This window comes from Anarhichas minor, unplaced genomic scaffold (genome assembly GCF_050575085.1).
Source record: "Anarhichas minor isolate MPS153535 unplaced genomic scaffold, ASM5057508v1 ptg000193l, whole genome shotgun sequence".
Classification (NCBI taxonomy): domain Eukaryota; kingdom Metazoa; phylum Chordata; class Actinopteri; order Perciformes; family Anarhichadidae; genus Anarhichas; species Anarhichas minor.
This window is the reverse complement of record NW_027466639.1, coordinates 1-17,500: the sequence shown is the minus strand read 5'-3', so window position 1 is coordinate 17,500 and position 17,500 is coordinate 1. Positions and strand designations below refer to the sequence as shown.

At 44.6% G+C, this 17,500-nt stretch overlaps 1 protein-coding gene across 1 annotated transcript in view; it reads left to right on the top strand.

Moving 5' to 3' along the window:
- The window catches only part of LOC142944108 (semaphorin-5B-like), a 73,208-nt gene extending 58,326 nt beyond the window's left edge, over nt 1–14,882 (top strand). Inside the window, exons 17-21 of the mRNA XM_076085600.1 lie at nt 149–319; nt 6,719–6,856; nt 8,141–8,185; nt 8,991–9,196; nt 14,166–14,882. Of these exons, the coding sequence (XP_075941715.1) occupies nt 149–319; nt 6,719–6,856; nt 8,141–8,185; nt 8,991–9,196; nt 14,166–14,342 (737 nt within the window). The 3' untranslated portion in view covers nt 14,343–14,882. The remainder of the gene's footprint in view (nt 1–148; nt 320–6,718; nt 6,857–8,140; nt 8,186–8,990; nt 9,197–14,165) is intronic.
- Nucleotides 14,883–17,500: the final 2,618 nt, after the last annotated feature.

The following is a 17,500-nucleotide window of genomic DNA, read 5'->3' as shown; positions in this document are numbered from 1 at the left end:
TTAAATCTTAAACCCCTAAAAACTCATGTTGGTGTCAGTAAAATGAATTTACACTAAATACTAGTTATTCTATTGTTCATATATGTTTATATTGTTATTCTATTGTTTGTTTCTCCTTCATGATGAATAACGTCTCGTCTCTTCCCAGTAAAGGGGGCGTGGTCCTGCTGGTCGTCCTGGTCCCAGTGCTCGGTGGGATGCGGTGGCGGTCACTACCAGCGCTCTCGCTCCTGCAGCAGCCCGCCGCCCTCCAGCGGAGGAGACATCTGCCTCGGTCTGCACACTGAGGAGGCTCTGTGTAACACACACACCTGTGACGGTGAGCTCACACTCACACTCACACACACACACACACCTTTAAACATCTTAACTGCTTCCTCTCGTCTCCCAGGCCGGGTCGTCTCTGCGTCGTCCTGTTCGCTACGTAGCTTCTTTCATCTTCTATCTCATCCCCTAATGCTGGGGTATTCAAACTCAACGAGGTCCAGTCTGTGTGTGGGTGGGTGTGTGTGTGTGTGGTGTGGGGGGGGGGGTGTAACATAAAACTTTGTTCTTTTATTATTGTTTGTGAACCTTCATTCATGGACCTTTGAAGGAGAACTTCACCTCCACCATCACATCTGTTGACCAGATGAAGCACCTCGTGTTACTTTGAGTTCTTCAACAAAACTCTGTTTTTCTCTCTTCGCCTCTTCGGCAAAAAAACAGAGAGAATTCTGAATCAATTGAGGAACACTTGAGACAAGCTTGAGACGGTTTAAGTGTGTCAGATATTAGTGATCACACGTCTGGATTAAAGAGGCTTTTACTGCTGTGAGAGTTTGTAAACAGATGTTTTCAGACGTTTCCTGTGTAACGCCCCCCCCCCCCCTTGACTCCTCTCTGTGTTCTTGATTTTCCGTTCACCGTGAAGGCATCAGATTAAAATAAAGTTTCATTCAAAAAGTCAGGGTAACACAGAGGGAGTCATTGATAAACATTAGGGGGTGAAGTACAAAGTGTAAAGCGTCGTCCTGCTCGAGGTCGTCTGCTGTTGAATTATTAATATTCTCAATGCTGTTCGCAGCACTAATGTGATTTATTTTACCTCGAGCAGAGACAAATGTCACAGCTATATTTCTTAAAACCTGGATAAATATAAAATAAAACTTTAAATTACCACTGTAGTTAAGTGAGACAAATATGTTTCAAAGGTGCAGTTCAGCAAACGACTGAAACGTTTCTCACGGTAAAGTTATAGGTGTCGTAGTGTTGACTTGTTCTTTCTAGCTTGGAGGTTAGCCTTCCTCTCACATATGATGATGAGATGTGAGATGTATAACAGCGTCCTCTGTGTCTCCCCATCTATTACCATTCTGCTCTCACAAGGACACTGAAATATTCATGAGAGATCTGTCTGCTAATCCACCCGGAGAGAAGAAAGAGACGGATTCTAGAGTTTAACATTAACACAGACGCAGTGAGATTTCTCTTTATTCATTTAGCTGGAAAACCAAAATGGCCCGGACAAATCCTCCCTGTCTGGAGGTGTTTGTGTTTCACAGTATGTGTTTAGTCATGGATGGTTTACTGAACCGTCCTACAGGGTTCAGGCCCAGGGGCCCAAACTGTCAGGGGCCTTCACCTTCAACATGTCACCTCAAAGAGACACTTACCAACCAGCAAGAGACACAGAATGACCTCAGAGAGACATAAAAACACTACAAAGAGACACAGAATGACCTCAGAGAGACATAAAAACACTACAAAGAGACACAGAATGACCTCAGAGAGACATAAAAACACTACAAAGAGACACAGAATGACCACAGAGAGACATAAAAACACTACAAAGAGACAGAATGACCTCAGAGAGACATAAAAACACTACAAAGAGACAGAATGACCACAGAGAGACATAAAAACACTACAAAGAGACACAGAATGACCTCAGAGAGACATAAAAACACTACAAAGAGACACAGAATGACCACAGAGAGACATAAAAACACTACAAAGAGACAGAATGACCACAGAGAGACATAAAAACACTACAAAGAGACAGAATGACCTCAGAGAGACATAAAAACACTACAAAGAGACAGAATGACCTCAGAGAGACATAAAAACACTACAAAGAGACAGAATGACCACAGAGAGACATAAAAACACTACAAAGAGACACAGAATGACCTCAGAGAGACATAAAAACACTACAAAGAGACACAGAATGACCTCAGAGAGACATAAAAACACTACAAAGAGACACAGAATGACCACAGAGAGACATAAAAACACTACAAAGAGACAGAATGACCTCAGAGAGACATAAAAACACTACAAAGAGACAGAATGACCTCAGAGACATAAAAACACTACAAAGAGACAGAATGACCACAGAGAGACATAAAAACACTACAAAGAGACAGAATGACCACAGAGAGACATAAAAACACTACAAAGAGACAGAATGACCACAGAGAGACATAAAAACACTACAAAGAGACACAGAATGACCACAGAGAGACATAAAAACACTACAAAGAGACACAGAATGACCTCAGAGAGACATAAAAACACTACAAAGAGACAGAATGACCTCAGAGAGACATAAAAACACTACAAAGAGACACAGAATGACCACAGAGAGACATAAAAACACTACAAAGAGACAGAATGACCTCAGAGAGACATAAAAACACTACAAAGAGACACAGAATGACCTCAGAGACATAAAAACACTACAAAGAGACACAGAATGACCTCAGAGAGACATAAAAACACTACAAAGAGACAGAATGACCTCAGAGAGACATAAAAACACTACAAAGAGACACAGAATGACCTCAGAGAGACATAAAAACACAACAAAGAGACACAGAATGACCTCAGAGAGACATAAAAACACAACAAAGAGACACAGAATGACCTCAGAGAGACATAAAAACACTACAAAGAGACAGAATGACCACAGAGAGACATAAAAACACTACAAAGAGACAGAATGACCTCAGAGAGACATAAAAACACTACAAAGAGACACAGAATGACCTCAGAGAGACATAAAAACACTACAAAGAGACACAGAATGACCACAGAGAGACATAAAAACACTACAAAGAGACACAGAATGACCACAGAGAGACATAAAAACACTACAAAGACACAGAATGACCTCAGAGAGACATAAAAACACTACAAAGAGACACAGAATGACCACAGAGAGACATAAAAACACTACAAAGAGACACAGAATGACCTCAGAGAGACATAAAAACACTACAAAGAGACACAGAATGACCACAGAGAGACATAAAAACACTACAAAGAGACACAGAATGACCTCAGAGAGACATAAAAACACTACAAAGAGACACAGAATGACCACAGAGAGACATAAAAACACTACAAAGAGACACAGAATGACCTCAGAGAGACATAAAAACACTACAAAGAGACACAGAATGACCTCAGAGAGACATAAAAACACTACAAAGAGACACAGAATGACCTCAGAGAGACATAAAAACACTACAAAGAGATACAGAATGACCTCAGAGAGACATAAAAACACTACAAAGAGACACAGAATGACCTCAGAGAGACATAAAAACACTACAAAGAGACACAGAATGACCTCAGAGAGACATAAAAACACTACAAAGAGACACAGAATGACCTCAGAGAGACATAAAAACACTACAAAGAGACACAGAATGACCTCAGAGAGACATAAAAACACTACAAAGAGACACAGAATGACCTCAGAGAGACATAAAAACACTACAAAGAGACACAGAATGACCTCAGAGAGACATAAAAACACTACAAAGAGACACAGAATGACCTCAGAGAGACATAAAAACACTACAAAGAGACACAGAATGACCTCAGAGAGACATAAAAACACTACAAAGAGACACAGAATGACCTCAGAGAGACATAAAAACACTACAAAGAGACACAGAATGACCTCAGAGAGACATAAAAACACTACAAAGAGACACAGAATGACCACAGAGAGACATAAAAACACTACAAAGAGACACAGAATGACCTCAGAGAGACATAAAAACACTACAAAGAGACACAGAATGACCTCAGAGAGACATAAAAACACTACAAAGAGACACAGAATGACCACAGAGAGACATAAAAACACTACAAAGAGACACAGAATGACCACAGAGAGACATAAAAACACTACAAAGAGACACAGAATGACCTCAGAGAGACATAAAAACACTACAAAGAGACACAGAATGACCTCAGAGAGACATAAAAACACTACAAAGAGACACAGAATGACCTCAGAGAGACATAAAAACACTACAAAGAGACACAGAATGACCTCAGAGAGACATAAAAACACTACAAAGAGACACAGAATGACCAGTCAAAACGTAATTTAAAAAACTAGAATAAAGACAATAACAAAGAGATGCACGACGACAACAAAAAGAAGCAAAACAACTGTGAAGACATTTGTTTGTCTCGCTCCTTTGAAGGAGAGGTGGTGGACAGTATGAGGTCATGTCCCTCGTCTCATAATCTGTCTCACACAGTGGTTTCATCTGAACCGTCCTTTTCCCCTCAGCTGCTTTTCATCTTCATCAGCCGGACCGTCATTCACACGGAGAGTAGCGCTAACACACTCTGCTAACACACTCTGCTAACACACTCTGCTACTGACACACAAAGAAGAGAAACAACGTCTTCCCGCCCTTTTGTCTCCCCCGGCCCCAGATGCTATCCCCCTCCTCTCCTCTATCATCGACGGCCTGCTAACCACCTCTCCTCCACCCGTTCGGTTATAGACGGCCGTCTATCGGGGTCATCTCGCTGCTCCGCTGGGTAATTGGAGGCGAGCCGGCCGTCAGTCACGGGGATATTTGATGCTGCTGTCGCAGGTCATTTGATTAACGTCTCCAGCAGTAATGGAGGACAGCGGGACGGACGGTGGAGACAGAATACTAACGAGGAGCCTCAGGTCTGACTCAACAGTACGATCACGCAGGTCGCTCCGGCTGACAAAAAATAAATGGGAATAAATGAAGCAATTAAAGCGCGCTGTAGTGGTGTCCCGCTATTAACCCTCTGAACCACAAATACCGCCCGAGGGATTGAAAAGCATGTTTTCTTTAAACAATCGGCTGAAACCTACACCGTTTATCACGGCCTGTAGCCAGATTTTCATCTTTCCGACGGTCCTTGAACACATCATGTGCGAGAAACGCTTCCAACCAAAAAGAAGCTTAAAATTGTGACATTTCATTAAAAACATTTTATTCTTCATGTTCTCATTTAAAATAAACCTTCTGCTTCAACCAGATTGTGTAAAAACATTAAGTTGTGAGCGCCTCAGTGAAACTATGACGTCATGATTGATTCATCTGAGACCAACAGTCATGTGACTACAAGGAGGAGACACTCTGAACGAACTACAGGAAGTGAACACAGAGAGGAGAGGAGAGGAGAGAGCAGAGAGGAGAGAGGAGAGGAGGGGAGAGAGGAGAGAGGAGAGGAGGGGAGGGGAGAGAGGAGAGGGGAGGAGAGAGGGGAGAGGAGAGAGGAGAGGAGGGGAGAGAGGAGAGGAGAGGAGGAGAGAGGAGAGGAGAGGAGAGGAGAGAGGAGAGGAGGGGAGAGGGGAGGAGAGAGGGGGAGAGGGGAGAGGAGAGGAGAGAGGAGAGGAGGGGAGAGGGGAGAGAGGAGAGAGGAGAGGAGGGGAGAGAGGAGAGGAGAGAGGAGGGGAGAGAGGAGAGAGGAGAGGGGAGGGGAGGGGAGAGAGGAGAGGAGAGGAGGGGGGAGGGGAGAGAGGAGGGGGGAGGGGAGAGGGGAGGAGAGAGGAGAGGAGAGGAGGGGAGAGGGGAGAGGAGAGGAGAGAGGAGAGGAGGGGAGAGAGGAGAGAGGAGAGAGGAGAGGAGGGGAGAGAGGAGAGGAGAGAGGAGGGGAGAGAGGAGAGAGGAGAGGGGAGGGGAGAGAGGAGAGGAGGGGAGAGGGGAGAGAGGAGAGGAGAGGAGGGGGGAGGGGAGAGAGAGGGGAGGAGAGAGAGGAGAGGAGGGGAGAGGGGGGAGGAGAGAGAGGAGAGGAGAGAGAGGAGGGGAGGAGAGAAGAGGAGAGAGGGGAGGAGATTTTGTAAAAAAAATTCAACTTTAGTTTTTTCTTTTTAATGCTTTATGTCATCATAACTGTGTTATTCTGCACTGAAGACATGTTCTAGTTCTCTCTTCTTCTAGTCATCATGGTTCTGTTCTATAGAGGAGCAGGACTTTATGTTACAGTTAAAATCAAGGCCACAGAGAGGAACATGTGACAGAAAGTGTTTCCTGTCGATGGTTGTGGGGAGAAGCAGCAGACTGATAGCGAAGCTAGAAAGACGTCTTGTCCTCGGCATCGACTCGGCCTCTCGCTGCCAGAACCGCACACTCGAGAGCAGCCTGAATAACAAAACGCTCTTTTCATGGGTCCTTTCACTGCAGAAGCCTTGTGCTCCCTTCTTACTGTTTGTGAAACAAAGAGTGCACGGCTGAGAGTTTCCCTCTCTCTCCTCTTGGGTCGGAGTCTTTCTTTTGCTGCTGCGGGGAAACGCCGCTAGAGCTTTGGCTCAGGAGACAAACATGTCCACTACGCACCAAACAAACAGTCCTGCTTACACCACAAACACTGCTCGGTGTGTCGGGTGGCCGCGTCGCTGTCCAGGCCGTGGCTCTGATGTGGTCCCTGTGTTTCCTGTGCTCAGGGGGCTGGATGGCCTGGTCTCTGTGGTCGGCCTGCGATGACTCGGGTGTACAGATGAGGAGTCGGGCGTGCGGCGCTCAGGGCGGCGCCCCCTGTGTCGGGAACGGCACCCAGCGCAGAGACTGCAACGAAATACCTGGTGAGCCCGTCCAGGCTGCTGCATCACACGAGTGTATCGCCCTGAATATCCCACAATGCACTGCAGCGCTTTAAAGTTGTTTTATACTGACGAGCCAAAGATAAGAAATAAATAAACCGATGCAGACAACACAATAAAATGATGAAATGACATTAAGTAGAATAACATTTAGATGTGAAACAGTGTGAATTAAAAACTAGATCAATACAAATAAATACAACTCTAATAAGTGATTAATACAAAAACAACTTAAATACAACGAAATCAGTAAATTACAGTGTAGAGAGAGAGACAGACGATCGGTTCATGAGCTCGCTCTACGATCACTCCAAGTGTTTAAAACAGGAAGTAAACGTGTTCTTCTGTCTCTGTGAGGTCGAACCGTCCGATCACCTTCAGCAGCTTGTGATTTTAGAACGCCGTCTGTCTGTCATCCTCAAATACGTAACACATTACCCATCATCCTTCATCCAGTGTGTGTGTGTGTGTGTGTGTGTGTGTGTGCTGCTTCTGTTAATGAACCATGATTACGTCCATGTGAGGCCAACAGGTTAGCGGTTGACCCCGTTGACGTCACCGCTCCTCGTTCTGCTGACGCTGTCCAGACCCGAGCTCGTTAATATTAATGAGTCAACAAAACAAAATCACTTCTAATTTTATTGCAAATCTCAACGAGGCTTCGTTAAGGTCACGCCGTGAGGACAGAAATGAATCAGGAGATGTGGCACTGCAATTAAATCTGCTCTCTCACACACACACACACACACACACACACACACACACACACACACACACACACACACACACAACCCCATTCTTATTATCTGCTACTGTTTGTTGGAGACGGGACGTGAAGTATTTGTGAATTATTATGAAGAAGAATCAGCAGCGTGTTTCTAGATGGAGTCTGGCACAGGCCTCACTCTACCGGTCTGTTTATGAGCCGGTTATTAATGATGATGGATATTTGACATTTTAGCAGCGTCTCCTCTGCAGAATGAGTAGAAGCACTGAGTGACCTGTTGGAGAGACAGACGGCTCTTTAAAGCCTAGTTGCATTGTGGGAATTGTAGAATCCAGGATTTTGAAATTCACTGAAAAAGCGACGTCTCTGTGGAACATTTGAAACGACATTTCAATTTCTCAATCACTCTTTGTGTTTCTGCATGTGTCGACTCCCCCGATGTTAGTGTGTGTGTGCATATGTGTGTGTGTGTGTGTGTGTGCGTGTGTGTGTGCATGCTCGTCTGTGTGTCTGACCCTGTGTTCCTCTCCTCTCTGCAGTCATCCTCCCAGCATCTGGTTTTGATAAGGACCAGCACTGTGGAGGTAAGTGGACAAGCAGCTCTGTTCCTGTGTGTGTGTGTGTGTGTGTGTGTGTGTGTGTGTGTGTGTGTGTGTGTGTGTGTGTGTGTGTGTGTGTGTGTGTGTGTGTGTGTGTGTGTGTGTGTGTGTGTGTGTGTGTGTGTGTGTGTGTGTGTGTGTTTTCATGCATTACATGTGCATCCTCATGTGTGTGTGTGTTTATTTAGAAGAGGAAGACACTTTCTGTGATGGAATGAGTCGACCCGTTCAATAAACAGCTGATTCTAATCCAAACTGAAGACTTTTATTCATAACTTTCTTTAATAAGAAAACAAAAAACAAACCAAAGTTCATTTTCCTGTCCTTGAAAATATAAAGATCAAAATAAAACTGCTTGAATAATTGTGAGTTAAATGCTTCTCTTCCTGTTCTGTTCCATCATGAGAAGTAAAGAACCGGTGTTTAAAGCTGGCGAGTATCTCAGCGCGTCCTCACACGTCTTCACTGAAACATCTCCGTCTGAAACACGTCTAGACTTCTTCTCTGGATTAGATTCTCCGTTCACCACCAGAGAAATGCTAAGTTTCATTCCAGAGTTCGAGGTAACAAAGGGTAATGACTGATGTATAAATGGTCACTGTGGAGGGTGAAGTATTCCTCTAAAGGTCCATCAAAGTTCACCACAAATAAAAGTTAAGAAAAGTGTGAACAATTGATAAAAATGCTCATTTTGTGTGTGAAATGTTTCTTTAAACGTACTCAGAATAGTTCAAATACCGCATGTGATAAAGTAACGCTAACCCTCCGTGTCTTCTTCTTCATTTCCCAGCATTCACCTCCATCCACCTCATCGCCACGGGCGTGTCCTGTTTCCTGGGGGCGGGGCTTCTGTCCTTTCTGATCTACGTCTACTGTCAACGTTTCCACAAACCCTCGCAGGAGTCGGCCGTGATCCACCCGACAACCCCGAACCACCTCAACTACAAGGGCAACACCACGCCAAAGAACGAGAAGTACACGCCCATGGAGTTCAAGGTACGGCTCTCTGTACATACGTGTTTAAAGGAGCAGTGTGTGAGCGTTAGTGACATCTGGTGGTGACGTCGTGTATTGCAACCAACTAAATACCCGGAGAGCTACGAGTGGAGAGAAGCGTCTGGAGGAGCTGCCCTCCATCAATACGCTCTCTTCTTCATGACTCCATAGCTGCTTTAAAAACTTACATATTAAAAACAAATGTATTCACAATAGGATTTGAAGTTATTTATAATTTAAATATAAATAACTATTGTTTATGGAGTTTATGTTTACAACAGAAAAGTCGCTTTATAGACGTCACTGGAAACAAATGTAAAATGTTAATTAAACAAACAACTTGTCTGAGTGACGTTTACAAAGAATAAAGAACACAGATATCAGTCATTCCTCATGTCCTCTGTCTCATGTCCTCATGTCCTCTGTCCACTGCCTTCCTTCTCCTGTCCTCTGTCCTCATGTCCTCCTACCCTCTGTCCTCCTGTCCTCTGCCCTCCTGTCCTCTTTCCTCATGTCCTCCTACCCTCTGTCCTCCTGTCCTCTGTCCTCCTGCCCTCATGTCCTCTGTCTCATGTCCTCCTGCCCTCATGTCCTCTGTCTCATGTCCTCATGTCCTCCTACCCTCTGCCCTCATGTCCTCTGTCTCATGTCCTCATGTCCTCCTACCCTCTGTCCTCATGTCCTCTGCCCTCCTGTCCTCTGTCCTCTTTCCTCCTGTCATCTGTCCTCATGTCCTCCTACCCTCTGTCCTCCTGTCCTCTGTCCTCCTGCCCTCATGTCCTCTGTCTCATGTCCTCCTACCCTCTGCCCTCATGTCCTCCTGTCCTCCTGCCCTCATGTCCTCTGTCTCATGTCCTCCTACCCTCTGCCCTCATGTCCTCTGTCTCATGTCCTCCTGTCCTCTGTCCTCCTGCCCTCATGTCCTCTGTCTCATGTCCTCCTACCCTCTGCCCTCATGTCCTCTGTCTCATGTCCTCATGTCCTCCTACCCTCTGTCCTCTGTCCTCCTGTCCAGTGTTTGCATAGCATGGTGATGGTTGATGAGAGGGTGATGGTTGATGAGAGGATGATGGTTGATGGGAGGGTGATGGTTGATGAGAGGATGATGGTTGATGATGGTTGATGAGAGGGTGATGGTTGATGAGAGGATGATGGTTGAAGAGAAGAAGATGGTTGATGAGAGGATGGTGATGAGAGGGTGATGGTTGATGAGAGGATGGTGATGAGAGGATGATGGTTGATGAGAGGATGATGGTTGATGAGAGGGTGATGGTTGATGAGAGGATGATGGTTGATGATGGTTGATGAGAGGGTGATGGTTGATGAGAGGATGATGGTTGAAGAGAAGAAGATGGTTGATGAGAGGATGGTGATGAGAGGGTGATGGTTGATGAGAGGATGGTGATGAGAGGATGATGGTTGATGAGAGGATGATGGTTGATGAGAGGGTGATGGTTGATGAGAGGGTGATGGTTGATGATGGTTGATGAGAGGGTGATGGTTGATGAGAGGATGATGGTTGAAGAGAAGAAGATGGTTGATGAGAGGATGGTGATGAGAGGGTGATGGTTGATGAGAGGATGGTGATGAGAGGATGATGGTTGATGAGAGGATGATGGTTGATGAGAGGATGATGGTTGATGAGAGGATGGTGATGAGAGGATGATGGTTGATGAGAGGATGATGGTTGATGAGAGGGTGATGGTTGATGATGGTTGATGAGAGGATGATGGTTGATGAGAGGATGGTGGTTGATGAGAGGATGGCGATGCCTCTCAGTTGATGTGAAGCAGAAGAAAGAGATCAGTGGAACCAAAACATTAAAAAGTACAAATAAGAAACACATGAAGGACTTTTTCTAAGCTAAATAAAACACAAGTATTCGTAGTTTCAGGTGATTATACACTAATGAAAACATAGTAATGAGTATTATATTCACACTGTTCCTTTAAATGATAACAATAGAAGCTCTGTTCACCTGCTGCTCCTCACGTGCACACGAAAAAACCCGCTGTAGATGTTTCAGAGTGAAGGTCGAAGTGATTCATGTTGTATTTGGAGCTTTTATTGGTGTATTCATCTCAATGAGCTCAGGAGATGAATCGCTGCTCGTGTTCTTTATATTCCTCTTTATACACAAACCCACCCAGCCTTCCCAGCATGCACACACTAACCAGTGCTTATTAATGGCTGCCATTAGCTCCCCAACGCATCGGCCGGCCCTGGACCTCCCGTCTCCATCGCTCAGCTGTGTGTTCACATTCACACAACGTGGAGGAGCTGCTTCCTCTTCTTAGTGCAGCTCCTCCTTCTGTTGTTTGTCTCTGAACTAGTTTAACTCCGGGAGATTATTATAGATCTGTGCGTAGAGTGAGGTAGAGTGAGGTAGAGTGAGGTAGAGTGAGGTAGAGCACGCGCAGCCTAACACGCTGTATGACCCTCAACCCCAAAACAAGGGAGCTTCATCTTTGTCCACTCATCTCTGTTCGGGCTTTACTCAGAAATATAAAGTACGGACTCTTCACAAGCAGCTCATTTCAGTTAGTTCCTCCAAAATCAGAAACTGCATCCGTCTTACCTGGACCCGCTGGAGGGAAGGGAGGCACGGGAGAACCAGGACCAGGACTGAGAGGGCAGACTGTCAGACCTGCTGCAGTAACATGAGAGGGTTTCTAAAGGGAGTCTGGCGCTCAGAGACACTACCACTTTAGTCCACAGGGGGCGATCTTCAGATAGAGAGCATTTGTTTCTGGTCTTTTATTGAATATCTTCTCAGCAGGATTGTACTTCTCATCCATAAAGCATGATGCGTGACATCTCCTCTTTTAACTCTTCCTTATTGCTAAACCTGGAAGAACACAAACGTCCGAGGGTGAAGAAGGAGGGTCAGTTACACAAAGACGCCGGCGGAAATGAGACGGTGAGATGCGGGAGCTTCTGTCGGTAAGGGCCGACGATTCAAGACAAAGTCAAGGGAACGCAAAAATGACTCGCTGATGAACACATTAGGGAACCAGCTTGCACACTCTCCCCAGTGGCCTAAAGCAGACCAGATCATGTCTCTGGAGCGGGTTAAACACCACATTCCACTCTTAAAGCTCACACTTTAGAGTTCTTTAAATATTCATCAGTTTCTGTTTTAAATGTACATGAACCTTGTTCCCACACAGTAGATCCACCGCACATGAAGTATGTAACAAGACAACACGTCACTTTCTGAAGCTAGTTCACCTGATTACTCGCGTTCTTCTTCTTCTACATCATTAACTCAACATCCTGTATGTGTGGTTGTGTGCCAACGGGAGGCCGAACCTCCTCCTCAGTTACAACACGACCAGCGGCTGACGAGCGTGTAAAGAGTCACAGGACTCTAGAAACCAGCTGTTCTCCACTGAGACTGTGTGGCAGTGAAGCGATATTAATGATGATCCATGATCAATATGTGACACTTTGTTATTTAAACACGTCTGTTTCTTGTGAATCTGATAAAAGTTCAGTACTTCAACACTAGATGACCTTTTAATCACCACACACTAACACTCACCCTCCTGTCTCTGCGTCCTGCAGAACGATATCATTGTTATTATATGTATATATATTATATGTATATTAAAGTCGTATGACTCGTGTTGACATGTGGAGTCAGGTCGTGTTCGGTCGCAGTGCCACTCAAACACACGAGCACACCTCTCTGGTAGAGACTAGTTGACTTCACAATCTAAAGGACGTTCGTGTCATGAGCTCGTCAGCTGCTCTGTAACATCTCGTCATGTGATGAAGCAGCTCATGAGTTTGTCGATGTTTTCTTCAGACCGGACGCTTCACGCTGTCACTAATTAAGCTGATGTCAGCTGATTTATTTTACCCGTTTATCAACCAGACACCACAACACAAAGACGTGGCTCCACTTGACTTTCTAATATGTTCTTTAAAGTGTCCTTATAGTGTCCACACAGTGTCCTTATAGTGTCCATACAGTGTCCTTATAGTGTCCACACAGTGTCCTTATAGTGTCCATACAGCGTCCATACAGTGTCCATGTCAGGACCGTGTACACACAGCCCCCCCTGTGTCTTTGACTCTAGTTGTCCCTGCTGTTGTTGTTGTTGCTGTGTGGTGCTGAGAGATGTGAACTCATTATCCAGCCGATGTCACCGTGAACCACCACAGCCCCGTTTCTCCTCCAGGCCAATTTAGGCTGCCGGCCGCCGAGTATTTCAGCGACTCTAACCTGATTATGTTGCTGCCTCGGTCCCCCGAGCCGTTCAGATGGATTACATTAGTCTAATGCTTCCCCTGGAAAGTGTTTCACCTCCTGCTCGGCTGTTACCAGAGACTCAGCAATTACATTAGAATAAAATGTGGGTTTTAGACTTGTTTTTTATTTAACAGCGCTGCAGTAAATTCCCGCCCATCTCGTATATTAGTGCATTGAGTATGCTTGACATGAACTAAATTAAATTGGTTAAATTGGTTTGCTTTGGTTATGAATACACTTGAGCCTGGAGGCTGCTGCAGGTGTTGTATTCACCTGTGGGCACGAATTACTGATATTATTTTGCTCTTTACATAAAAAACGCTGCAACGTCTTTATTTTAACAAGACTATTCTGTCTTTAACCATCTGGGCTTTTATTTGGTCACATGTTTCTCATAAAGTCCTGCTCCTCTATGGACCAGATCCATCATGAGTAGAAGGAGAGAGAACTACAACATGTCTTTAGTGCAGAACAGGACCGTCAGAAAGACGGAGATCTGACGATAATGAGGCTTTTTTACATCGTCTGGCTGATAAACGGTGTCGTTTTAAAGAAAATGTTTCAAAAAGTGAATCCTCAAAGCGTTATTAGTGAAAACATCTTCCAGCATGTTTCCCATGAACGTTGAACTGTTCTTTTCCTTCAGAAGACACTACATGAAAGAACATGAGTGAAATACGTGTAGACCTTTAACCTTCTTTGTCGTTCCAGACGCTCAACAAGAACAACCTGCTGCCAGACGAGAGATCCAACTTCTACCCGACGCCGCTGCAGCAGCCCAACGTCTACACCACCACCTACTACCCCGCCGCGCTCGGCAAGTACGACTACCAGCCCAACTCCTCCCCCTCGCCCTGCAGGACCTACAACCAAAACAACAACAGCTGAGACCCCCGACCTCCGACCCCCCCAAAGCCACAGTGACATAACTGAATGGGTTCCTCTGGTCGCTCCCCGCATGGTTGGGTTTGTGTTTCTGGAACTTTCCATTTAAGAGATGTTTGGACGACGAGGCCCGTGTCCTGGTGCATTCTGGGACTTATGCAACCAGTTTAGGGGGGGGGGGGGGTGATTGTAAAGGCCTGACTGGATTCATCAGAGCTTCATGTGAGGACCTGGTGGAGAGTTTTAGACTCTTTGTTGAGACCAGAACACAGACCAGAATCCACACATGAGCAGAACATTTCAATAAAAAATGACATTTCTGTGGATCTGGATCTCTCCTTTACTAATAACCACATCCTGCAGCAGCAACAACAACAACAACAACAGAGAAAGTGAATGAAGAGATATGAGCCTGGTTGGATAAAAAGAAAAGAACTTCCACACTAAACGAGTCGCTCGTCTCTTGTTCACCAGGACGTTCTGGGGGGGGGGGTCTGAACTGTACATAAAGCTTTGGGAATGCCTTGGGTGCCTGAATGCAACTGAGTGCGGGGGGGGGGGGGGGGGGGGGGGGGTCTTTTCCTATTTCTTCAGTTTTATTCTTTTTTCCAAGAACGATGACGAGCTTCTAAAGAGAGTCGATTGATTCTCCAATCGATCCTCCGGCGGATGCGTCGGTTCTACTGGGTGCTGAATAGCTCGCTGGTCATATCACATATGACCAGCGAGCTGAAGAACAACGGGACTGGGTTTATGATTTACAATAAGCTAGTAGACTTCTTCTGTTTGTTGCTTTTATAAGATATTTGTTTTATTCTCAATCGAGCTGTAGCATAGGAGGAGATATTAGTTTGAGTAAGAGATAGCTGATTAATTCTTGTTTCTCTAGTGATCAACACGTTGCTTTTGTTTTTCTTGGTTTTTTATTCATACGTTCGGTAATATTTGCATCTTCAACGACGTAAAAAATGTGAACACAAATAAAAAACAATAAAAAATATGAGTTTTCTACAAAGAATCACTGAAACAAAACATCACTTTTGCTAAATTCTGCTTGCTTAGAAGTTTAGCTGTGTGAAGATCAAACGTGTGTGTGTGTGTGTGTGTGTGTGTGTGTGTGTGTGTGTGTGTGTGTGTGTGTGTGTGTGTGTGTGTGTGTGTGTGTGTGTGTGTGTGTGTGTGTGTGTGTGTGTGTGTGTGTGTGTGTGTGTGTGTGTGTGTGAACACATTACTCTGAATGATCAGAGGTTCTTTTGTACAATGTAAATCTTTCATACACATGAATCTATACGAGGACGCTACACATCGTGACGCTCCGGCGTTCTGTTTGTTTCTTTCTATATTTCATGAACGAGATGTTGATAAGTGAAAGCATCGCTCCTCTGCTTCCTGCCGAGGTGGAACTGACACTATTTATAGTCAAAGCTTGGTTTATAAAGGGCATTTTCACAGCTATATTTTATTATTATTATTATTATTGCCTGATTGATGAATGCTAACCCAGCGATGCTTTTGCGTTCTTTACATGCACGAGATGAGAGCTCTATCTGTACATAGCAGCAGCACATTTAAATGACCCTGCAGAGGGTCGTGTGAATGTTTCTGTACGTTGTAAAGCTAACACTGTTTGTTTAAGAAAAAAAAAAAAAAGGCCTTATAGTTGTTTAAAAAAAGTGCAGCAGCTAAGTACACACCAACCATGAGGTTTATTTGGGGACGGAGCGACTTCCTGTGACCGTTAACAGCTGTTCAGACATCACATGACACCAGAGTGAAAAGAACTCATCGTAAGCACTGATCACGTGAGACGCTGTCTCATATTATCGGCTGCAAATGAGTCACGTGTGATGGAGAAATTGAATTCAGAAGTAAGAGTTTGTGGTTCAGACTCCGCCTCCACTGAAAGCGAGTCATCTGATTGGTCCGTTGTGAGGCTCTGTGCCCTTCTATGCAACTTACCAGGTGTACTGTTAGACCTGTCATGTAGACTGTAATCACTGCCTTTTAGACACTGTGAATTTTTTGGTACCCTATATTTTTGTATATTGTACATTATAAAAAGGATAATAAACCTTGATGCCAACACAACAGGATCTGAGATATGTTTAATTTGGATGTAGCGGTCTGACGTCCCTCCAGATCTCCAGAAGTTCTTGTTAAGTTCCAGACGCATCAAATCCACATCAGAGAACTCGCAGCGCCGAAGGCCGACTGTGTGTTAACAAAAAAACACTCAATTAATACTTTACTAGTGGTGCTAGTAATACAAGTACTAATAAAAAGTCAAAGTATAGTATGTCGAAAGAAGTCATAAAAATACATGAAAAGTCATAAAAAGTTATAAAAAACTCATAGTTTAGTATGTCGTAAAAAAGTCATAAAAAGTCAAAAAGTGAAGCTCATCTCGTCCGTCTCCAGCCTGCAGAGGACAGCAGTAGAGTCAGCAGAGACCTGGACTGTGGTGCAGAGCTGGACATCCTGAGAGGGACAACAATCTGCAGAAAGTAAAATAAAATGAACACCAGTCATATCCTCTAGTCTCCCTCCCCAATAACTGTGTATACGCCACAGACTGAGTCATGGTGACGTCACTCACTGATGTTATGAAGCCTCACCATCTTGAATTACGACCGTCGCCATGTTGGTTTTTTGCAACCAGTGAACAGGAAGTGACCATATTTGAACTGAGTCTCTGGTAGAGACCTGTCAATCACCGTGTAGCCCCGCCCTAAAGCATCCCCTGCTTTATGGTCTGTGTGACTCTAAATGGACCATAATGTACTAAATGAACATCATGCTGTATTGAAGACTTGAAACTAGAGATTGAGACCATAAACTCATGTTTACAATGTTTACTGAGGTAATAAATCAAGAGAGAAGTAGAGTCATTTTCTCATAGACTTCTATACAACCAGAGGAGTCGCCCCCTGGTGGACACTAGAGAGAATGCAGCTTTAACACACTCGGCTGAACCGGAGGTTGTGGACCATCAAGCAGGGTATGCTTTAGGGCGGGGCTGTCTTGTGATTGACAGGTCTCTACCAGAGACTTATACGTGTCACTTTCTATTCACTGGTTGCAAAAAGCCAACATGGCGACGGCCAAATCACCAAACTCAAGGCTTTAAAAACGGCAGTCCACAAACCAACGAGTGCAACACA